This window comes from Glycine max, chromosome 17, assembly GCF_000004515.6.
Source record: "Glycine max cultivar Williams 82 chromosome 17, Glycine_max_v4.0, whole genome shotgun sequence".
Lineage (NCBI taxonomy): Eukaryota > Viridiplantae > Streptophyta > Magnoliopsida > Fabales > Fabaceae > Glycine > Glycine max.
Genome location: NC_038253.2, coordinates 6,061,620 through 6,086,942, shown reverse-complemented (window position 1 = coordinate 6,086,942; position 25,323 = coordinate 6,061,620). Strand labels below are relative to the sequence as shown.

General features: G+C 33.9%; 4 protein-coding genes and 1 pseudogene across 4 annotated transcripts; all 5 read right to left on the bottom strand.

The window, feature by feature from the left end:
- Positions 1-516: 516 nt before the first annotated feature.
- LOC100797001 (protein PDCB3-like) lies at positions 517-4,752 on the bottom strand. Its single transcript, NM_001253095.2, has 4 exons — positions 4,493-4,752; positions 3,905-4,141; positions 3,756-3,792; positions 517-1,122 (listed from the first exon to the last, which is right to left on the bottom strand). The coding sequence occupies exons 1-4, from the start codon at positions 4,542-4,544 to the stop codon at positions 837-839; spliced, it is 612 nt and encodes a 203-aa protein (NP_001240024.1). The 5' UTR covers positions 4,545-4,752; the 3' UTR covers positions 517-836.
- A 2,561-nt stretch (positions 4,753-7,313) lies between these two features.
- LOC100797540 (protein CANDIDATE G-PROTEIN COUPLED RECEPTOR 2) lies at positions 7,314-10,143 on the bottom strand. Its single transcript, XM_003549518.5, has 6 exons — positions 9,702-10,143; positions 8,890-9,081; positions 7,932-8,094; positions 7,746-7,848; positions 7,562-7,643; positions 7,314-7,485 (listed from the first exon to the last, which is right to left on the bottom strand). Exons 1-6 carry the CDS (start codon positions 10,128-10,130, stop codon positions 7,408-7,410), a joined length of 1,047 nt encoding a protein of 348 aa, XP_003549566.2. The 5' UTR covers positions 10,131-10,143; the 3' UTR covers positions 7,314-7,407.
- A 2,397-nt stretch (positions 10,144-12,540) lies between these two features.
- On the bottom strand, positions 12,541-15,531 carry LOC100807293 (flavonoid 3'-monooxygenase). Its single transcript, XM_014769475.3, has 3 exons — positions 14,997-15,531; positions 13,599-14,042; positions 12,541-13,402 (listed from the first exon to the last, which is right to left on the bottom strand). The coding sequence occupies exons 1-3, from the start codon at positions 15,444-15,446 to the stop codon at positions 12,737-12,739; spliced, it is 1,560 nt and encodes a 519-aa protein (XP_014624961.3). The 5' UTR covers positions 15,447-15,531; the 3' UTR covers positions 12,541-12,736.
- A 1,460-nt stretch (positions 15,532-16,991) lies between these two features.
- Positions 16,992-18,976, bottom strand: LOC100806766 (flavonoid 3'-monooxygenase-like; annotated as a pseudogene).
- Positions 18,977-21,261: 2,285 nt separating this feature from the next.
- On the bottom strand, positions 21,262-22,875 carry LOC100795424 (chaperone protein ClpB1). The gene is made up of 2 exons (XM_026126415.2): positions 21,700-22,875; positions 21,262-21,575 (listed from the first exon to the last, which is right to left on the bottom strand). Exons 1-2 carry the CDS (start codon positions 22,850-22,852, stop codon positions 21,364-21,366), a joined length of 1,365 nt encoding a protein of 454 aa, XP_025982200.1. The 5' UTR covers positions 22,853-22,875; the 3' UTR covers positions 21,262-21,363.
- Between the last annotated feature and the right edge of the window lie 2,448 nt (positions 22,876-25,323).

The window sequence follows — 25,323 nt, the reverse complement described above, 5'->3', positions numbered from 1 at the left end:
GACTCTGGTACCGCATTTTGTCGTGCTTTTGCTTTCGGCAAATGATTATACAGCTCAACATTTTAACTATAAGGACCACATACTGTTTGACTAGACTACACAGTCAATGAAAAACTTGGTATTTACAAATCTACTTCCTTATTAATAGTGTGTTTGGTTTTACACTTTGGCACATTCCAAAAACAGCAGGATTGACATTCAACATTATTTTAAAAAACAGATTCCAACACATCTTAAGAGAACATGTTTGAAAATCCGATAGATGAAAAGTAATTTTATCAAATGATTAAAATCTTTTATTTTATTTAAATTATCGGGTAGATCTATATTATTAACACGTAATAACAGTAATCTTAACTACAAACAAAACACATAATAAGTTCACAACATTGGGCATGTTTCTTTTTTGATTTTTCATTAAAGCGACAGAATTCACGGTTTAAAGTAGCTTTAGTATTGAAGCCTTGACCTGTGATATCAAGATTCCCTAGTAGTACATTTTTTTGGCTTAGTATTGAAAACCCCATATACCAAAATTATGTTGAAAAATACATAGCATTGGTGTCACCAGGTCCATCCATCTAATTGACAGCGTTATGCACTTCTTTGTACAGAGTAGGAGCTTAAGATTAAGAACAAGTTGGAGCCAAATTGTAACCGAATTCCAATTAATTAATCAAAAACCCAATAGCTAGTGGAAGGTGGAGAAAAAGATTATAAGAACCCCAAAAACTAACGTCCCAAGTTCAGCACCTAGAAAATAACATTCACATTAATACAGTGACATACGGCATTTTGCACCATATACCCAGGCCAAGCCCCATTTATTTTCATTCTCAACCCCAGCAGAGCATCATCATGAAGGCAGAGAAGAGCGCCATCGAGAAGAAACTACTGCTGTGTACAAGTCCAATGCCACCGTGACTTTCGTCATTCATGCCGGATCCTGAAGGTCCCATGCCACTGCCAATGCCTCCTAATACTCCAGGTGTTGTGCTGTATGGAGTGGTGCCTGTGCCGGTGCCGGTGCCCGTGCCGGTGCTTGTTGATGGAGTTCCAGTTGTAGGAGTGGTGCCCATGGTTGGTGTGGTAGTCACTGGAGTTGTACCAGTGCCTGCAGCGCTGATTAGACAAAAGAACGAACAAAATACTCAGTCACATGTGGTGTTGTTTCAAAACGTTCTATAGCCAAAAAAAAACACCAGTGTTGGGTAGGCGGCGAAGGCAAAATTATTATTCCATTATCCAGGATAATCACATGTCTATGATTTCTACTAAACTTTACATGCAATCAAGTTTTTCAATTTACAAGTTAATAAAACTCATGTGTGTCACATAAAAATAAAAGTTGTTTAGTAATTTCCAACTATGTAATAATTTCTTAGTAGAATCATACTCCATCATGAATGACAGCAAACACATGCTACCAATTATTTTGAAACCGGTGAGTTTTGGACTCAAACTCATTGACACCTTTTTAGACTACAAATCCTACTATCCAACTCTTCAATTCAATTTGTCGATTTTTAATGCCATTAATTTTAGAAAAACTACATCTAATCTACTACATTCAATATTCATTCTCAATCCTCAACTACTTTTTTTAAGTTGATAATGACTCCGGCATGAACCAAATTTGGTTCTTAAGGATATTCATCTTTATTCCACATCAGTGAGAACATCTGTTAAAGAGATTTGCTTTTTAAAACAATTGTCCTTCCTTCAGTTCACGGACAATAAAGAAAGTGTGGACTAGAAATCTATTTTAGTTTTTCGTACGAAATTACTTTTTACTCCATCAACCCAAAACTCAACACAAATTTTTTACTACAATTTAATTTTTCGTACGAATTTTTTTTTTTACTCTACCCTCTCATAATAAAGAGGAGAAATGGGTAGTAGTGTAAAGAAATAGTACTACTGTATAGAGAAAAAAAAAACTTTTTTTGCAAATTTGCAGGTTAAAAAGTAGCAGAAGGGAGATAAACTAATGAAAGTGATGGGAAGCACCGAAGCAAGAATGGTCAACACAGATAGAAAATATCTCGACTTTTAGAAAGTTGATGATGGCCCAGATCTCGATGCAAAAGTGTGCTTCATCTGGCTTTTGTTTCATTCTCATCATCAACGATCAAATTTCAAAGTTACAACTACTGACTCATGAGCCTGGGAACAAATGAACAATATATTCCCAGACTGCTCAGTGCTCAATGCTCACCCAAACGCTGTCGTCCACTTGTTTTATTTTTACTATAATAAGGTAAATAATAAATAAGGGCATTCCTGTCTTGTTATTTTTCTATTACCAAAAAAAGGCGAAGCAAAAAGCACAGGATAAGAGACTTCAGTTGGGACAAAGTCGTCATTTCCTAATGATACTGGCCATATTTTATTATATTTCAAAGAGATTCAAACTTTACTAGAGCATCGGATGCCAATTATTGCAGCATCTTTCATTAAGTTAAAGCTCAGTGACTCGCTGCAACGGCTATAATCACCAATAAATGGGCAATATGTTGCAGACATCAATAATGAAATTAGGATATTGTCAAAAAGGTGTTCTTCCACGTTGGATTGGACCACATGTCAAAGAAACATTAATAAAACAGAGAAATTAAAAATAAAAAAAAGGGAGACTTAAGGCTCTGGAGTATAGATTGTCTTCCTAAAAAGGGATTGGGTGGATATGTGCCCAGGAACCAATCAAAGAATATAATTTTTTCTTTTCTTTTCTTTTTTCAGTTTAAGAAAAAAAGGGCAGATACCCGTCTAATAAAGGAATATTATAATTCAGAATACATATATATAAAAACCCCTATTGGGCCATGTACCCAAAAAATCAGCTATTGAGCTGAATTTATTTTCTTAGCTCCAATCTTTTTGCCTTCAACTACACTACACTCCCTCAAAAGTAAGGATATTATTCTGCTTTTCAGTTTCTCATCATCACTTGTACCCATTTTCATTTACGTTATCATGGCGGGCTTTTACTTCAATAATTATTTGAGTAATGTTTCTTTTTGTTTTTATTTTTTTACGCTGCTTTCATACTTTTCTTTTATTAAAAAAAATAAAAGAGAAAATTTGAAATTTTCCTCTACTTTCTTCTATATGATAATAAAAAGAGAGTATGAGTGTAGTACTGTTACTTTAGTATCAGGAAAAAGTGGGAAAAGAATCTTTAATGCGAATGTGACATTCTTCCATTCATACATAATGTGGTCTTTATTATCATCGATTTAATAATATCATGGTAAAAAAACGACAAATTTAAATTTAAATTTAAATAAACTAACAAAAGTTTATTACGATAATAGAAAAAGTTTTCTAAGGATTATTACTTTATTTTAAAAACTAAACTACTTGGTTCACTTTAAAACATTGTTTATTACCGAACTACGAAGCACAGGCCAACCTCCTCTACATGCTCACAAAATGCTTAAAAAAATGCTATTACTATTACACTACCACATCTGCGAATATGCCTATTGCAAAGCAATGTCCCCACCACAACCCCAAGACTAAAGAGAACTCTCTTTTGTAGATAATAACTTATAACTAATCAATAATCTATGCAAGTGCCATATCCCCCATATTATTATTATGATAAACAAAAGTAAAAAGTTCAACACCAACATCGGAAGCTTGAAAACCAAACAACAACGTTAAAACTTTAGTCAAAAAAAAGAAAACATAAGCATATTAAACCAGAAGAAAGCTTGAAGATGATGGGTGGATCAAATACAAATACATACCTGACACTAGAAGGGTAGACACAAGTACCGCCAGAGCCTGCTCATCAAAAAAAGAGAAACAGATAAAAGGGTCAGCTACGATTATTGTTCCAAGGAATAAATGCTAAGAGAGAAAAAAAGAAAAAGAAAAGAGAGATTGAAGGATTTACTGGGGTCAGATGCAGTAACAATGGCTGTTCCCGCAAAGTCGCAGGACCCTTGAGCTTGACCCTTCCTTTGGAAGTAGCTGTTCACGGCGTAGTTACAGTGGGCCCTAACGGTGTTGGGCTGGAAACAAGGCCCGTTTTGGTGGAGAGGATTACAGTCAGCACCAGCTCCACAAGCATAGTCCAAGGTTTTCTGCAGGATCGCGTCGCTTCCATCCTTGCAAACGCACCATGTAGCACCTTCAACAGTTTTAACAAAAGGATTTAAGTATAGAGTAAGTTAGAGAAAAGCTTATGGCTTTTTGCATTTATAAAGGTGTATACACGGTTTGAAGAGCAAAGGACACATGAATCTACACTAGATGTTTGTAAGTCATGTTGAGAAATGTGGTGCCTATGATTGTTACATGACCAAATATGTCCCTGGCTAGGAGGGAAGTTGGTTCTTTGAAGATATTGTGAAAAAATAGAAAGGAGAGAGATAGATCCAGTAGTTAAAAATATGGAAAATGGAAAAGGGTTTTAACTATAAAAAGAAAAAACAAGTGAGAAGGGAGAGTAAAGGAAAAGGAGTTTGAAAGAAAAGCATACTTGAAGTGCCAGTGAAAGCCAGAAGAAGCAGTGCTAGAGCTAGAGCAGCCATGAGAATGGTGTTGGGACAGAGGCTGAGATGGAGAAGAAAAACGTGGTACAGCTATGACAGAAGAGAGTGTGAGTGAGTGAGAGAGGGGAGTGTAGAATGGTGTGGGTGCGTGAGATCAGATGAGAATAAGAGGACAAAATATAACACAGAGTAGAGGGAAATGGTAAAGTTGTGTAATGTGTAAACGGTGGGATGATAGTTGGCCCCCTTTCGTGTCGGCTTCTGAATGCTTTTTGTACTTTTGCAATTTCACTTATCACTTCACTATTATACTATAATAGTGTGATTATATTTTGATAATTTAGCATTTAATTAATAATTTAATTTTCTCTTTTATAATATTGTATTATTAATTAAATCAATCATTTATTTCGTATTTCTTTCTCTCTTAAATTCTAGACAAGTTAACTCCAACAAATATTTTTCATATCATACTAATGTTGTTAATAATTAATATTTATATTTATATAATAATAATATGTTTGTAGTCACGCTCCTCTTTTCTTTACCCTATATCAAGGAAGGAAAAATAGTATCATAGGGACTCGTGAAAGGCTAACAGGGTGAGGAGGCCTAAGCACTGCAGTAAACGGACCTTTGGGAGTGTGTCACTGTTTATCTTTCGCCATTTCTTTTGTCATTTATGCTACCATGGCATCCATGACTGCGAGCATGGTGGGGGCAAAATAAAAGGGGTTTTTGAACATTTTATTGACTTCTTGGTCCTTGCAAAGAGTAGGAAAAAAGGGTGGAATTTAACAGTAATATTGTAATTAGATAAAATTGATGACTTGTTTTAAGCAATTTTGCTAGTTGTATATATATTTTAATTATGGCAAGTACTAACTTGGAAATAAAAGATTTTCTATTGCACCACGCTTCTTATTAACGGTTCTTTGGACTAGATTAAAATTTTAAAGCATCACATGGATATGTTCCATGCACCATGGTCCCATCTAATTCAATGTTATCGCTAGTTGTACTTGTGGGTTGCCAGAAGTAATGACAGGAGTCTTCTGGCCTAGTGGACTCCGAACTATACACTGCTTCTCCTTTTATTAATTGAATATCTAGCTGCACCAACGGTCGAAGAATTTTCTCTTGGCTTAATAAAAAAGAGAGAGAGACTAATTAGTGTGTGAGAAAAAGTAGTTAAGCAACGCAGAGATTGTTTGTGGTTAGTGGTTCATTAACAAGGTAACGTAGAGGGGGAATTAAATGAGAAATGAAATATTGCTAACTTTTTCCGCTCACAGTCCAAGGCTATGTATATAGGCTTAGATCCTCAGGTCTCGATGAAGAGACCAAACATATGAGGCATGGGTCACTGGGCCATCTATATTGGCATGGACCTAATGGATCGACCGGAACTCCGGGAGTGGGCCGGGACCAAGACAATCAACACAGATCTGGATTAGGTTTTAACTGTGAAGGAGATCTATGATTAACAGAAATAAATTAACTTTGACCACCCCCCCCCCCCCCCCCCCCCCAAAAAAAAAAAAAACTACAATTAAGCTAACTTTGACCCACCGAAAAGCTATCAATCCAACATCTTATAACTCCAGTTTCATCTGTCAGTACCAACATCAATATGGCACATCTTTTAGTAAGGAGTGTTACTAGGTGCACTGAGCATTATTGCTGGTGCACCCAACATTCTTTTAAAACGGAAAAATTATCCCTGCCTTCTTTCTTCCTTTACGGATCAACTTGATCCGTAAAAGACTTACGAATCAAGTTGATCCATAAGTCTTAAAAATCAACTTGCGGATCAACTTGATCCGTACAAGACTTACGAATCAACTTGATCCGTAAGTCTTAAAAATCAACTTGCGGATCAACTTGATCCGTAAAAGACTTATGGATCAACTTGATCCGTAAGTCTTAAAAATCTACTTGCGGATCAACTTGATCCGTAAGAAGCTTGTGAATCATCTATATCAACTGCGGATCAATTAAAACCTATGCGGATCAACTCATTGCATATGCGGATCAACCTGAATGAGCTGGATGCAAAAAAATATTTTTAAAAATACACAGGAATATTTTTACCTTTTCACGTTAAGTGCTGGGTGCACCAGCAATAATGCTGGGTGCACCTAGCAACACCCTTTAGTAAGTATGATATAATAACTTTTCAGTGCTCATCTATCTGAAACATAATCCTTGGAGTATGTTTTTATTGATATGATATATACTATTTTAAAATGTTTCAAAAACGAAAGAGTTAGGACTTAAAAGAGTCTTATTTGTGCTGGAATGCAACAAATTTAAAATGACTACGAAACTCAAAACCAGAGCAAGTATGTTTACATTCTTTATGATAGATTCATTTATTAGAAGTAAAAAAAAAAAAAAAAAAAGAATTCTCCTGCAGATCCATTCAATGCAAACCAACACTTCAAAAATCCAAGGCCAGGCATCGAAAGTGTTGTCCATTGGTAGGTGCATGTTACAAAATACAAAATGCAGAGACCAATGTATGTTTAGTTGCCTATCATGTGGGTCTTGAAAATGGAGATGATGAACAAGATTTTCCAAAACTATGAACTTTCAATATGGAGTTTAGGATTGCAAAATGCAGTTGCTGATGACAACTTGAGGCACCACCTATTCTTCAGAAAGATATCTTAATGCTGTGTGGATTTTGGAGCTTATTTTCTTGGTTAATAGAAATATGATTAATTTCAAAAGCACTATTCCTATAGCTGCATTTCACAGGCAAGTTGGGTCATACAAATCCAACATATCATTGAGATGTTGACGGAGCAGAGTTCAACTTGATTTAGTTAGAAAGTCTAATGTTTACAGTGCACAGACAAAAAAAGCCTGTCGGTTCCATTTATAATTTTTTGAGGAATTATTCCCAGTCAGCATCAAAGAATCCGGCATCTTTCATCTCGGAGTAATATGCGTTGTCCAAAAGGAAATCTTCCTCCTGCAGCACATAATATGATGTTCATGCACGTATTATAAAAACCAGAAAGAAACAGTAATATCAAAAGAGTTCTTACCTGGAAAAAATCTGCAAGAAAAGTTACGTAAAGAAATGGAAGATACAAAGAGTGATAACAAAGCACAGTGAGATCATACAACCTGCAAATGAGAAGGATTATGTGTCATTCATGCTGAAGATATAGAGATGATAATTGAGTACCTCTTCTAAGTTCTAATTGCAAAGAAGTTATATAAGATTACCAATTGCCGAGTCCAGCGCCAATTGCTGCTAGTCCACAAGCAAACAGGGTAATCACACTGAAGACAAACATTACAGCAACATAGTTGTAGAAAGTTGGCCTCGCTATAAAGATGAGAGAAAATTTAAAGTCAGAATATGAATCCATTTAGAACATAACTGCCAACAGAATTAGAAGGGAGACTCACGAGGCAGCTTCTCTTTCCATTTGGAGAAACTTGCAAATAAAATAAAACCATATGCTGCAGCAAGCAATAATTTATGTATTATCCACAAACTCCACTGGATCGTATGTGTACTTCCAACATTGTGATTGAACAATGGGACCCCGAATCCAAAAACATATATAGCCTGATAAGGAAATGCTTAATAAGCAAAAGGAGATTCAAGCAATCGTGCATAAAACCATAATTATTTTTAGGAAGCTTATCAACTCTTTTTTAATAAAAATATTACCTTTCCCACTTTGTTAGTATCACAGAGATTACACAACATACAAATGAATTTTTACATAGAATGATATAGTTGAGTTAAATAATATGACAAAAATAACTTGAAAACATTTTCAAGTAAGCTCACAAAAAGGAGGTGGCAATAATTCAACATGGCCTTTGAAAATTTAGATCATGGACATTCACTGCAGAAAGAGTTATAGAAAGTAATCGCCATGAACTTGTGAACATACACAATCACTGCCAAAACAAAAACACTTATCATTTCACATGATGTCTGATACTGCATAACTTTCTTGAGTATTGTGCTTGTGGCACCCATTATTATTCCTTAAAATAAGGTTGCAATCATGGTAGTGATCAATGTTGCTGATATTAACGAATGGTGATTAGCCAATTGACTACTTTCCTTCTCTGCAAAATTGCCAATACTCTGGTTGATGATTTTGTGAGCTGTTATATATCATGCAATAGTTATGTAAGACCATGTTACATTGAAAAGCAAGAAACGAACCAGTAACTGGTAGGAAGAAAATCAAATGCAATAGATAAACGGAAAATTATTTGAAACCAAGAAAGAATAGCACAAGTCGAGATACCATTCAGTCATAAAAATCCATTGATATTTACAAAACAAATAAAAAAACATAGCACAGGGATGTATATAACTAATACGAATGAAAACCAGTCTCACCTTAAGAAGGGTATCCACAAAGACAATAATTCCTGATGCATGGAAAGAGTGTGCTAGAGCTTCCATGCCACTCATGTAGTTATCCTTCAGCAAGAAAGCCATCAAGCTTATCTCTAGACACAACATACCAGATGCTGTAAATAATGACAGGAGATTCCATGCAACCTCCTTTGCAGGAGAGCACTGCCATGGCTGCTTAAGCAAAAAAAAGAAAAAGAAAAAAGAAAACACAATTGAAAGGTTAAGAAGTTAAAAGAAACAAATGTACAAATCCTACTGCCAATTAAATGGAAATAAACTAAAGTGATTATACCCAATGGGTGTAGGCGTGTAGCTCAGCTGCTAACACAGACGCTGAGTTTGTAGGGGAGGACCTAGGTTTGGTCCCCGCAAAATACACTTCTTGAGAGGGCGATAACCTTAAGTGTGACTAAGTCCTAGACCAAAAATTAATCTCATAGTCGACTCAAAGGACTAAAGCTTGCGGGATACCTGAGGTCCCACTAGGAAGCCAAAGGCCCTAATGAGAATGGTTGAATAAAAACAAAACTAAAGTGATTATCAAAATTCGTGATGAAGCACGGCTCCACAATTTAGTATTTATCTGCTCTAAAGTGAAATCATAGTTGAAATTTTGCTTGCATCCCCATGATCTCATATGCACAGTTTTGTATCATCTTACCAAGCAATAGCCAAAAAAATAAAGAATAACAGAATGACCAACTTCCCCGCTATTTTCCATCCATTTTTCTCAAATCAGTATTGAAGCGGAAGATAAAAATCAGAAAAGACCATGATGTGAAGTGATGCACCTGAAGAAAAGACCATGCGAGGTTGAAAAGCGTAACGAGCCAGAGAAGGGCATAATAGGAAACGACAACATAGGAGCCTCGACGACAGACGCCGTTGAGATTCTTCTTGGCGTGCACCGTAAGATACAAAACAAACAAAAGCGACGAAATGACAAGGAAGATGCCGTACCCATCGCACTTCAGATCGCTGCCAGCTGGCGACAGAGCTTGGTCTTCCATACTCAGTGACATGGTTTCAGGGGCTAAAGATCGCAAATTCGTAACCATTGGACATTGTTTGGTCGGTGGCAAAGTGAGAGTTTTCTTTCCTTCAACGAGATCGTGGAATTCAGTTGATGATGATGATGGAGGTTCTGTCACCGAATCGGAGCTAGACTTTGTTCTCTTGTGATGAAAGTTTTCGTGTAACAATATCAAGCTTAAATGCATTTTCGTCCGTAATTTTTTTTTTAATTCTTTCAAAACAAATGTTATCTAAAACACAAAAACAAACATATTTTATAAAAATTAAAATAAAAAATTACAGTATCAAAATTAAAAAATTAAATTATAAGGACAAAATAAGTATTTAAGTCTAATATTAATAATAATTTAACAATTTTTTTTACGTTTTTAATGGCTGTAAAATAAAAATAAAAAGGTTTTATTGAGAATAAATTTTTTATTTTGAATCCTATCCAGTTTATGGATGGATCTAAGGAAGCTCAAATATGCTCTTAAACCTAAATGACAAAAAGACTATATTTGATGGCCTTAATATTTATTGTAGTTTTTATTTTAGAATAATATGATATTCACACATGGATGGATAGTTAGTATCCATTGGATGATGTCAATTAGAACTATATATAAATGTATTCTTTTATGATAAAATCAAGCAATGAATGAACGAAATATTTTAGTCTTTATTTTATGATTTTATTTTATTTTTTATTTTAGATTAGGTTATTTTGCATAACCCTAGTTTTAGCTATGCAACAGTGACTATGCCTTAACCATGGTGAACACTAATCTTATTTTCTGGTAAAAAAAAAAAGAATATTTTTTTAATAAATGAATCTTTAGATCTTCTGCCAGTGCTAACACCATCCGAGCTTGCACTGTCACTCGAAGATAGATGCTTGAGAGCCCCTCCAGTTCTGTAATTCGAAGGAAATTCTGAGAATTCAAACCCCTTGTCATCTACTAGTGAGCCAGAAAGCTGAGGGATGCCTTATTCCTCTTCTCCCATTTGACAACTGTATCTCAAAATGTGCCAAAAAAATTTTGTAGTGGCATAAAGAATCTAGAAGTAACAACGTTAGGTGACGATGATCAAAGTGATTAAAATTAAAATTGTAATTATAGGAATTAAAATGAGATGTTTTAAATTATATAAACTAAAAGAGAAATGTTTTTGCAATTATAGAAAACAAAAGGGTAATTAAACCTAAGAAATATTAAAATGACCCCTAACCTCAATAGAAATTTAAAATTTAACCCAAATTTTGTCAAAGAAATTGACACAGCTTTCACGAAGAGATCGAAGGCGAATACGTACACCGGTACAGACTCAAACTATGAGACAAAACTTGAATTTTTTTTCAAACTTTTAATTGGAAAACACCTCAAGCAAGTAACTCAACTTTTCTACGCACCTCAAATTGTAAATTGGATTCAGAAAAATCTAAAAGCCATAATCCGTTAATCACAAATTAAATGGCTAAACGATTATATATAGAAATCTTAAAGTCCATTTGGAATGATTTTTAGTTTGGGCAATGACTATTTATGATTTAAAAATATTTTTTTTCCATTTAAGAAGGAGTTATTTAATAATTGCTTAAAATTATATAATTAAAACAAAATTATATGAATTGTTTAATTATGAAATAATACTGTGAAAGTCAATTAACAAGGAATAAAGAACTAGTTATTTAAATTATACTTATTAGAAATGCTTTTAGTAACAATCTTTTGAAGCAAGTTCATTTTATATTAGTGGCGAGAAGAGGACCAATAAGATATGTTGTGCACTTCTTTCATTCCCTTTACTATCTCAATGGATTGAAAACAAATAGACAAGTAAATAAAATATCTATACAGACTACTAAACAATCTAGTATATCTATAGTGAATAATTAATGCACTTCTCAACAATTTTTTTAGAAATTATTATTAGATTTCCTTATTTTTTTTAAACAATTAATATCCTTTAAATTATAGAATTTTTTATTGTTTGAGATATATTTTTTTACGATCTTTTTTGTTACATGTCCTTATATTTGAAATAAAAATCGATTTCACTTTTATGACTAAAGCCAATAATTATTTTTTTATTGAAATCATTAGTATTTGTTGAAAATATGATATTTAAATAATTATAATGTAAGAACAAATAGCACCTTTAATAGATTTTTTACCATCCCTGAATCGAATGTCAGAGGAAAAAAAATATATTATGTTCATTCTTATTTATAAAACATTGTTGACTAATTTATGCATATTAAAAAACTAGTTAACTTATGTATTAGCATTACACTTATCTTTAATTATAATATTTTTTTAAAATTTGCCCTTATTGAGAGCCTATTATTTTTCTTCACCGGAGAAAAAGACAATTCAAAGAAGCATGCAATTATGGATAAAATAAATAAGTATTTTAGGAAAACAAAAGCTAATGGACAAGAAAATTGAATTGTAAAAAGGAATAATGTTTTCAAAAATTATGTCTTATAAATAGAAAGAAAGGGAGTAAATTACATATAGTTTGAACACTTTGGATTTATTTGTTTTATTGTTAACCATTTCATAACATTCTTATATCTTCAAACTCAAATAAAAAAAAATCATATGAACTAATATTGTTTTATAACTTAGTGTAAATACTCAATTAAAGCACATTCAAATATAAACATAGAGACATTATAACTAATTATTTAACCTACCTTGTTTTCAAACGTTCACCGACTAAAACAATGAATTTATTTTTATTTTTTGGATCCTTATTATTAAAAGGTGGAAAGGGAGAAGTAAAACGAGAACAAATTTCCAAATCATGAAGATGACGATGGTGATGATGATGATGAATACACATGTCGTGAAAGTCTAGGATAAGGATGAACAAAAAGAGGCATTTCTCTTTGAAGGATAAACCCATGTGCTTCATCCATGTTGAGATTTTTCGGATCAAGTCCATTTTCCAACTCCCAAACAAATGTGTGGGCTAAGGTGGCAGTGAGCAATTGAACCACCTTTAGGCCTAGGCCCATACCAACACATATTCTACGACCAGCACCAAAGGGTATAACCTCAAAGTTGGTGCCCATAACGTCAACACCAGCCTTCTCACCACCAAGGAGGAACCTTTCAGGCTTAAACTCCAATGGGTCAATCCACTCGTTAGGGTCACGCCCTATTGCCCAAATATTGACCAAGAGAGTTGTACCTTTGGGGATGTGGTAATCGAATATCTCGCAACTCTCCGTCGCAACTCGTGGGAGGGAAAGAGGGGTTGGTGGGTGGAGACGAAATGTTTCCTTCACAACAGCTTGCAAGTAAGGAAGTTGGGGCAAGTCCAATTCAGTCACACGCCTATCCCGACCTACAACAATATCCATTTCTTGTTGGACCCGAACCATGACTCTTGGATTCCTAATCAGTTCAGCAATTGCCCACTCAATTGTGCTTGATGATGTGTCTGTCCCCGCTGTAAACATGTCCTGCAAAAATAGGTCAATATTTGTAGTTATTATGCATTCACATTGCTCTACATCAATACATGTGATTTTTGACTTAATTCTTTTGTAGTAATTAAATTTTGTGATGTATAGAAATCACGAGTAATGAAGTTAATTCAAATCATTGCACAAGGTGTAAAAAAGGATATAAAATATTGTCTCTTGAGAACAAACATACCAAAAGTATTGCTTTGATCTCTGATTCGTCAAGTTTATATCCTTCTTGAGGAGCTTCCTTAAGTGACAACAATGTAGTCAAATATAAGTCTTGATGTTTTTCATTCTTAAAAATCTTGTGTTCCTCAAGAATGCTAGTCAAAAATGTATCAAACCTCTTGTGTAATTTTTTTGTCTTAGATTTCACTCCTTGAAGGTCCAACCGATCCAAGATAGGAATGAAGTCACCAATATTAAAAACTCTATTCAACACCATGAGTTCCACAACCATAGATTTAAATTCGTCTGCTTTTGCATCCCAACTACTACGACTATCGTTGAAAAGACGCCGTCCTATCATTACTCTTGCCAATGTGTTGGTGGTACATACATTCACCAATTGCCCCAAATTCACAGCTGTAGAGCCTGAACTTGCTAAATTACTTGTCAATCTTTCCACTTCTTCCTGCATGTATATAATTATTTTGGTTACATGTGGATTTGTTATTCCCATTTAAAAATTTGAACAGACTTAATTATAAGTGTCCGGACGGTTTATTATTTTTTTGGTTCTTAAGGTGAAGCCTATACCACTATTGCTTTGTTTTTTTTTTTTTTTTTTTTTGTGAATGCCACTATTGCTTTCTCAAAACATATGCTTCACAAATCTATTTCAGGCATATTTATTTTGCATTTAAATTACTCTTTTTTATTAGTTCTAGCTAGTAGTCTTTTATTTTTTTAATTATTTATTAAAATTACTTAAAATCATTTATTACATCACATATTATTTTTAATAAAATTTAGTTTGAAATATTCTAGTAAATAACATGGGATAAATTAAATAGTGCACGTTGACAACTTACTCAGTTTATTTAATAAAGTATTATAAATGAAAGTTTAAATTTTTCAAATGACTATCGTTAGATAAACATTTTATACCTACTCAGTACACGCATAGGAATGCCATCTTTTAGATACTGCTCGAAGCCAAAGTTGTAAACAGAGTAATCAAAGTAAAGCACTTTCATCATCAGTAAAATAGAAATTATATTTATAAAACTTTTTATATAATAAAAAAATTAGCGAGAAAGATAAAAAAAAAAATAGTAATATGATAAAACTATAGTGAACATGCACCACCATCACTCCACCACATGCATACCCATATTAGTAAGGTAACTACACATTCAAAGTTTGAATTTGAAAATGAAACAATCCCACGTTTATTGATCCATTCACTTGAAAATAGGAATGTCAAATGTCATTAATATTGATGATATATTTAACAGTAGTTCCATAAAAAAAATACAAAAAATAAAAGCCATTGACTTATTGGGAAGAAGCATATGTGAGTGTGAGACACAAGAAAATCTTGAAGCAACGACGGAAAATCAAGATAGATGGAAATGATGGTCACCTGTCGGAGTTGTCTAAAATCATCCAAGGCCTTAACAGAGAACATGTGAACTGAGCTTATTTTGCGGAGAAACCGCCACCGTGGGCCGTAGGGAGCAAAAGCAAGGTCTTTTTGGTTATAGGTCATGTATGTGGTCATGGAGTTCAGTGGCCGGCTAGAGAAATTGGCGTCGTGAACCTTCAAGAACTGTTCCGCCACGGAGGCGGAAGCTGCCACCACCACGTCAACGAAGCCCAAGCGGAGATACATGAGCGGGCCATAAGTGCGGGCCAAGACCGCAAGAGCCCGATGTAGCAAAGGGCCTATGTGGGGCAAGTTTCCCACAACGGGCCATGGCCTTGGCCCTGGTGGCAGATGTAATGAGGGCCTCCTTATTATGAGCTTCAAAAGCCGGTAACTAAGGATAGCTGCTACGATGGTAGCCAAGCCGATGATAAGCCAAGGTAACATAGATATGGATTATGTGTGTGTTGTGTGTGTATGATGCATAGGTTCAAGACGGCAACAAGTTATGATGTTATATGATCATTCTTATTATTTATGAACTTATGATCCTGACTGATACAAAAACGACACAGCCTCGTTTGTTTACGGTATAGAGGGAACTTTGAAAACATCTACGAAAGGGATATATATAAATAATAATATTGTGTATACATCCAATGTCCTCATTTTTTATAAATCAAATCATTAATATAACATCATAACTTGTTAATATATATTCTATTGCCGGCCTCTTTTGGATGATAATTGATAAAACTAAGCGTAAGAGTGACGAGAGTGTCCTATTTAACACAGGGAACCGCGAGTATTGATAGCTTTCACTATCTATTTCTCAATGCCTAATAGGACATTCTTCACCCACACATAGGTGTCATTTTAACATTCAGTATAATACTAAAATGGGAATCCTAAAAATAAGGACAATAATAATAAATAAATAAAAACTAACAAGAAAAGGAAAGAGAAATCACGTATTGATCGAGAGACACCGTTTTGCAGGTCCACCTTTGGTGAATATGCAATGTACATGAAATAGGCATTCAAAAGACTACACACAACTTTTACAAATTTTCTTCTCAAATCACGTGTTCAACAGATGATGTATATAACATATAAAATGCTGCTAAATAAGATATAAAAAAATCAACGTGATGCTAAAGATATAAAATAAGCTAGCAAGAAGGTGCAGGACCTGTAGCATGGTTGCCTAGCAAAGGCAAAAATTAAGCTTGGGAACAACTGGTTTTATTTTAGTTTATGTTTCATAGGCAAATCGGTTCAACAATTCTAGTGTTGTACTTGTGGGGCTATAAGGTGGAACAGATCAGGGTCATGCTCCAACATATTGTTAGGCTTAAAGAGAACATTGAGGTAAGGCCTTTTCTTATTTTTCTTCTAGCAATTAATTTTCAAAACTAATTCACCAAAGAAAAAATACACCTTATTTATCACTAAACTAGACTAGTTAATAACAAAAATTATACAAATACCACTATTAAATAACTTTTTCTAGGTACTAAACTAAGGAGTAAGGACTTGTGCAATCTTATGCTTGGGCTAGCCCCGAAACAGATGGGTTCACAGGAACTATAAAGGCATGTTGTTATTTGTTAATGTTGTCTTGATAAATTTGCAACTATTATGTTGCCTTAATAATACCATCCTACCTACGTACCAATGGATCATATCCTCTGCCCTTGGAGAAGAAGAAAAAAATTATAAACTATCTCTGATCTGGAGCAAATGTGTTCATTTCTTTTGACCTCTAATCACTTCATAACATTTTCTCACGTCCTGCATCAGGTAAAAAGATTATTCATATATGTGAACTCATAATTGTTTCACAACGTATTACAAGTGCACGACTAAAGCTCACATATTCACGTGCAAACTCCAAGATAATAACCACCAATTAACCTACCCAACCTTTTTGCGGATCATTAAATACAAATTAGAGTATCGATAATTTGTCTTTTATATCGAGGATCCACATTAATAGAAAGAGGGAGGGGAGAAGACAAAATCACACAAAGCTAAACTCCAAATCAAGAAGACGATGATGACGAGTACACGTGTGATGAGAGCCTTGGGCGAGGGTGGAGCAATAATGGCACTGCTCTTTGGAGGGTAAGCCACATAAGCTTCATCCATGTTGAGTTTTTTTGGGTTAAGCCCATTTTCTAACTCCAAATAAAATGCATATGGGGCCAGTGTAGCTGTGAGAAGCTTCACCATTCTGAGGCCCAAACTCATACGGGCACATATTCTACTTCCAACGCCGAAAGGTATAAACTCGAAGTTGTTTCCCCTAACATCAACAACAGTCTTCTCACCACTAGAGAAAAACCTTTTGGGCTTGAATTCTAAAGGGTTTGGCCATTCGTTTGGATCTCGTGCTATAGCACACACATTGACTAAAAGAGTTACACCTTTACGAATGTGGTAGCCAAAGATCTCACAACTCTCTGCCGCAACACATGGGAGGGACACAGGGGTTGATGGATAAAGACGAAATGTTTCTTTTACCACAACCTCCAAGTAAGGAAGGTGAGGCAAGTCCAGTTTAGCCACAAGTCTATCTCAATCCACAATAGTATCTAACCTTGTTGGACCTGAGCCAAAATTCTTGGATTCTTAATCATTTCAGCAATGGTTCATTTTATTGTGCTCGATGATGTGTCTGCTTCAGCCCCAAACATGCAGAATTTATTAACTCATTGATTACTAGTGAGTTTAATATGCATGAATGTATGGCTTATCGATACATGTTATTTTTTTCTCATCACATTAAATAAGTAATTAAATTTCTGTGGCTAAAACATTATGAATCGTGAAACTAATTCGTATAAATGTACATGATGTAGGTCATTTGGTTTGTGATTTACACCATATGGTAATTTGTGGAAATAAGACAACATGAATTAACGCTACATCTTGAATACTTACCAAAAGTAATGCTTTGATCTCTGTGTCAGTGAGTTTTTCTCCATTCTCAGGTGCCTCTTTGAGTGACAACAACGTACTCAACATATCTTGATGATTCTCACTTCTAGAAATCTTGTGTTCCTCAACAATGCTAGTGAAAAATGCGTCAAACTTTGCGTGTAATTTTTTCATCTTGGCTTGCACTCCTTGAAGATCCAACCACTCCAAGGCAAGAATGAAGTCACCAATGTTGAAAACACCACCCAATACCATAATCTCCACCACCATAGACTTAAACTCATTTGCCCTTCATTGAACTCTCGTCGTCCAAGCATTACCCTCGTCAATGCGTTAGTGGTGCATACATGCACAATTCTTTGACTTTGTTGTTTAGGAGGAACGAAGTTTGATAGTGTCACTTTAGGGGATGTCGGGGTGTACGTAGTTTAAATTTCGTTCTATCTCAATTATGGTGTCATATCGTATTAACTCGTGGGTGCACAGATAATCCATCTATAATTAAAAGGTTTAGTTATTGTTCAGTTATGTGAATGGAAATGACGCTCACCTCTCGCAAGTGTCTAAACTGGTCCATAGCCTTGCCAGAGAACAAGTGAACGGAGCTTATTTTCCGGAGCAACCGCCACCGTGGGTCCTGATAGTTGTAGGCTATGTATTTGGCACTGGCATTCGGTGGCCGGATTGAGAAATTCGCGTAGAATTACTCCGTCACAGAGGTGGATCCCGCCACCATGACATCAACTAAGCCCAAACAAAGGTGCATGATGTGACACAGGATCCATGTGGGGACAAGTTTCCCACAATGGGTGATGATGGAAGCCCTGGTGTTCCAATTATTAACTTCAAAAGCATGTAAACGAGAATCCCTACAACAACAGAAACAAGTAGACATAAATACTGATTATTATGTGTGTAAAAAGTGTTTGTGTAGTGTGCTTCAAGAAGATATCATCCTATAGCCTTCTATGATGATATGCTATATATGAAGTGATCGATTGTGTTGATCCCGTACAGCTACTGCCCAAATTCATCGTTATATATAGAGAAAATCAGAAAAATTAACCTGTTAATTAGAGACTCCTTCCAGCACTATTTCTTTTGTGCATGTGTAACTTTTGCTTCGATTATTAATTGTCCCGGACTCTTTCTCACGACTCATAACATTTCAAGTAATTAATAATTGGAACCTTTTTCAACACTCTAATTAATTAAAGCAAAATCGTTTTAGTTTTATTATCCAATAATTAAATTGACTTGTTATGTTGTTCGCATATCCAGTTGTGACGGAGATATTTAAATCCAAATACTCTACGGGCTGTTTCTTTTTCTAAACGTTATATAACACAAATTAAGGAAAATAATTAATTTTTAATTGCTTATTATATTAAAATCATTTGTAACTTCTTATATGTTAGTATTTGTTTTTTTTTTCTCTCTCGTTATGTTATCATTTCATATATTATTTTTTGAGTCATCACTGGAGTGAAAGTATCTACCAGTTATCATAATATTGGAGTGAAAACCAGACTTATCATTCATTATTTTTAATGGAATCTTCTCTCCTAGAATAATCAATAAAAGCAAAATCGTTTTAGTTTTATTATGCAATAATTAAATTGAGAGAGAGTTTACTTTCTTTTTTCAAGATAGAGAGGGTTGACTTATAGATTATGTTGTTCGCATATCCGGTTGTGACGGAGACATTTAAATCCGACTACCCCACTGGCTGTTTCTTTTTGTAAACGTTACAGTAGTATAACACAAATTAAGAATGAATAAAAAAAAACATAAATTAAGGAAAATAATTAATTTTTAGTCTTTTATATTAAAATCATTTGTAACTTCTTAAATGCTAGTATTTGATGAAATAAAGAAAATTATGAGTAATTATCCCTTTTTTTCTACCAAATTTGTTAGAAGACAGGCTAATACAATACCTGATGATGCTATTTTTACTAAAGAATTAACCCTCTTATTGAAATGGAAAGGATCTAACTTTTTTGTTGTGAAAAAATGTTAGTATTTATGTTTCTCTTGCTCGTTATATTATCATTTTATATATTATTTTTTGAATTACTCTAACATCGAGGGAAATAAAATGTTTGTCTATTGAAAAAACCAGATTTACTAATTATTATTGATTATTAATTTTTAACGGAATCATCTCTTTTAATCATTTGTTTTTCTCTTCTCAAGACTCGAATTCAAACTTTTTCTTAAAAAAATTAAACTCGATTTCACTAAGATTCATGTTATCATTTCATATATTTTATCCCTCTTTTAATAAAAATAATAATTATAGTAGCACTAATTAATGTTGAATGAGAGCTCTTATTATTTGTTTTTTTACTAATATTTATTTCACTCCTTTATTATGTGGCAATTGTGCCTCCACATAAATTGCTTGCATGTAATAAAAATATAATTAAAATAACAATAATTAATGTTGAACGAGGGCTATTACTATAATTTTTTTTACTAATATTTACTTCACTCCTTTATTAATTATTATGTTGCAATTGTACGTTTCCACTTAAATTGCTTGCAATCTACTCTTGTGGATGTGCATTAGTATTCAACATAAAAAAATTGGACTAAAAATTCATTAGTCTTTTTATTTCTTAAAATTTAATTTCAGAATATTATCATATTTTATCATTTAAAATATTTTAAATAAAAATAAAAATAGAATATAATCATCAAATTTAAAAAAGATTCTGAAAACAAAAATCAAATCTATAAGAGATTTTAATCATTAATTTTTAAAATATTTTAACTAATCCATCACTATAATTGTCATTATCATCGTCATGACCATCACTATAACCATGATTGATGTTGTTGTCACCATTACTACCATGACAACGATGGTGGTAGTGATATCAATGACGATCATGATCATGGCAACGAAGGTGATGATGATGGATTAACAATAATTTTAAATAAAAAGAAGAATGATGTGATATGAAGAAATTTGTAATTAACACATGAGAAAGAGGTAAAAATGTGAAGAAAAGAAAAGATAGGAGAGACAAAAAAAAATATTTTTTTAAATAAAATGATAAAATATGATAATATCCTTAAATTAATTTTTGAAAAAGAAAAACTAATCATTTTTCTGGTAAAAAAAATTGGTGTTTAGGGTTAACGCATATCAATTATGATGAATATTAGCAATCCCCCACAAATATAAAAATATGCTTGCTTTTTCTTTCAACTCTTTCTTTTTTAACCTCTTTTCCTTCTTATATATCTTTATTTTTTGTCATATCTATTATTTTTTAGTAATGATACACAAACATTTTGTTATTTTAAATACCATTTCAACATGTTTTACTTTATCTCTTTCTTCCTAACACATTATAAACATTATCTTACCTATATTTTTTTTCATTTTGTCTTCATATCTATATTTTTTTTACATTATAAATATTGTCTTTATCTCTATCTCTATCTCTGTCTCTTTGCTAGCCTTGTCCTTCTCTTTCTCCAGAGCATGAAGTTCCACCTCTAGCTGCATTCTCTTCCTTTCAAGGTTATCAATTTCCTCAGGCTGACTATCAAGTTGCACCCTCACATTTGCACAAGCCTCGTCAACCAAATCAATTGCCTTGTCAGGAAGATGACGCCCTGCACAAACACATGAAGAATAAGCATATCACACTAACAAAACCACAAACTTTCAAAACAAAAACAAACTCCAAATAGACAAAACAAACACACGAACACACCAAAAAGGGTACAGATTCCATACCAGTAATATACCGGCTAGACAATTGAGCTGCCATAACCAAAGCCCGGTCCTGAATTCTAACACCATGATGGCCTTCATACCTCTCTTTCAACCCACGAAGAATGCTAATGGTATCCACCACACTCGGTTCCGCAACAAAAACCTGTTGGAACCTCCTCTCAAATGCAGCATCCTTCTCCACATACTTCCTATACTCCTCAAGCGTTGTGGCACCAATGCACCTAAGCTGGCCGCGAGCAAGCATAGGTTTAAACAGATTAGCAGCATCCATGGACCCTTCAGTTCTACCAGCGCCAAGAACCAAATGAATCTCATCAATGAAGAGTATCACCTTCCCATCAGCATCCTCCACTTCCTTCAAAACAGACTTCAACCTCTCTTCAAACTCCCCTCTATACTTGGCACCCGCGACCAACGCACCCATATCCAATGCAATAAGCCTCACATCAGCAAGGTTGCTTGGAATATCTCCTCTTACTATCCTCTGCGCCAACCCTTCCACAACCGCGGTTTTTCCCACACCCGGTTCTCCAATAAGAACCGGATTATTCTTAGTCCTCCGTGATAGAATCCTCACAACCCTTCTTATCTCTTCGTCACGGCCAATAACAGGGTCAAGCTTCCCCGCTTGTTCAACAAGGTCACGCCCATAAGTCTTCAAAGCCTGAAAATTAGTATCCCCGGAAGCACTCTCAACCTTCTTCCCTTCCTTCCCACGAAGCTTCTCCACTTCCGACTTTACCCTCGCCGCCGCAACACCGGCTTCCTTCAGCAACTCTCCGATTTGGGAGTCCTCGAGGATTCCGAGGATCAATTGATCAACGGCCAAATGCGTGTCGCCGCGTGATTTCTGCGCAGCCTGTGCTCTTCTTATGGCCTTCACGAGATTCGTGCTCGCAGGAACCTCGTCCGGGGGAGGGGACTGGCAGGGTAGCTTCTTCAATGCCTGGTTCAACACTCGCTCCACGGCGCGTGCAGATTCATCACCGCCGCCCGCACTGTTTATTGCTTGCACGAAAATGCCGTTGGGATCGGAAATCAGCGCGTGGGCTAAGTGGATGGGAGTGAATTGCGCGTGGCCTGAACTCATTGCGAGATCGTGCGCCGACGCAAGAGCCTCATTGGTCTTGTGAGTAAAGTTCTCAGGATTCATTTCAAACCTGCACGCGACAATACGAGATATAAGGCTGGCTTATTGAAGACGAAAGAAAGAGGAAAAAAGTTGCGGGTTTGAATCCTCCGATAACGAAAACTAACAATTCTAATAACTGGCATTTAACAATAAGCAACACATGAAACACGTTAACGAGAGTGTGTTTGATTTAACGTTAGCTTCAACGGACACGCATTCCCATCATGAATGATGCACATTCTGAGAGAACTAGAGATTCGTAGTTTTTGTTTCAACCGCATCCCAGTCGGTAAACCAAACACACACGTGCTTGTGAAAATATCTGATGAGAAGTCGTTTGACGTACCTGGATATGTGAAAGACGAGAAGTTTGGTTTGGGAGAATTTGAGAAAAAAGAAGAAAACCTCGAAAGCAAGCTAGTGTGTGATGAGAATAGGGAAAGAGAAGAGTTTGGTTTGAGAATGAGTGAGTAGTGTTGTGTGATAGGAAAGTGAAGAGGGAAAGACGTAGTATATGATAGAGGAGAAGAAGATGTGTCGGAATTCTTCTCCACGTTTCCCGCTTAACTGAGGGAAACTCCTAGACTTCTCATTATTTTCTAGATTTTTCCCACAGAATATGATTACTTTCTTTACTTTGCTGTAAATAATATTTTTATTTTTAAATGTGATAATTTTCATTTATTATTATTAATAAAAGAGTCTATATTATATATTTAAGAAATAATTTATTAGTGTTTTAAATATTTATAAATAAAAATGATAATTTATTTAAAATAATTTAATTTTTAACTTTAAAAAAATAAAAAAATAAATATAACTTAAAACAAATTAAAATAAACATAAGAACAATTTTAATATTTTAATAAAATGTTGGGTGCCACCTATCATCTTGTTAACACCTTATTGGTTTCAACGTACTTATGTTGGCCAGTGAGTTTTTGTTTCTCCTTTTGTCCCATGTGTTGGGTTGGACTCCTTTTCTTACCTATCACGTTCTTTTTTAGCTACTGCTTTCTGCACCCCATAATTTTCTACCTGTACCCCTTTAACTTTTAAAACTTTCATTAAAATCCCAAAACTAACCAACAACTCTCTTTTGTGTTGTTCATTCCTCATTTGGACGATGGGAATTGGGAGCTGAGAGCAGAGCCACCAAAGAGAGTTACTAGGATAGATGGCCACCAATATAGTCAATGGTGACTGCCCCCTTCCATGGCCAACGATATTGCCTTCCGGATTACATGCTTCGTAGGTATCACAAAAACATTTCAAATTTGGTGATCTGCTAAAAAAATTGGGAATCCTATTATGGATTACCTAATCTAGAAAACTAATCATTAATTCCATATTAGTTTATCTGGAATATAAATTATGTGTTCTAGATTGTTCATTCCAAAGTTTTAATTGAAGGAACAACTAGAAACAACTAGAAGAAAGTCACACTACACCCATAAATTCTCCTATTCATTTTTTATTTTTAAATTTGACATGTTAAATACTTGAGTAAACTCGTTTGTTTAATTAAATAAACAAACTCAAATTTATAATTGAACTTAATTATTTAAATAAGTCAAACCCAAACTTTAGATTATTGTCTAGTATTGAAATGTTTGACTCCAACTATCCCACAATAAATGTTGTGAAAGAAAAAAATATTAGATAATATCATTTTAACTTTTTAATGTGTTATTATTATTATTTTCATATATACCTTTGTAATATAATATTAATGTTAATAATGAACAATAGAAACTATAAATGAATTAAGGATGACAATGTTAACTTTGTTAAAATTTTAGTCTGTTATTTATTAATTAGTTTTTTAAAGATGTATAAAACATATAAAACAATACTTATTATGACACTAACATTAAATACCTAGTTGACAAAAGTTATTTCTTTTATTTTTTTTCATAAATTAAAAAATATTTTGGTTACAAATTAACTAAACAATTGAAACTCAAACTTTGAATTTTTTTTACAAGTCAAGTCCTAACTTCTAATTAAACTCACTTAAATAAATGAGTCAAATTTAAATATTATTATTATCTAATTTTCAAACTTGTTTCAAATAACGAAACCCATTTTCTGACTAAATAACATGTTGATAATTCTAATTTAAATTTGACATTATATTTTGAATTTTGATATGTTACATTAATAAATATGATGTGTCTTAATTCTAATATTACTTTTATATTTTTTCTTGATTTAAAATTAAATTATTATATCTTTAATCTATCCTTATTGCTTAATTTAATAAATATTATATTATTATTAATAAAAACGCTAACTATTCATTGTATATTTTATTTAAAAAATATTATTTAAATTTAAAAACACATAAAAGTCATATTAACATTTTAAATAATTGGTGTAACAAAGTTACTATTGTACGATATTTATATAGTAACTCAAATTTTATTTATCTATTTTCTTCTGAAAACATTTTAGTTATCTATTTTCTTCTGAAAACATTTTTAGAATTT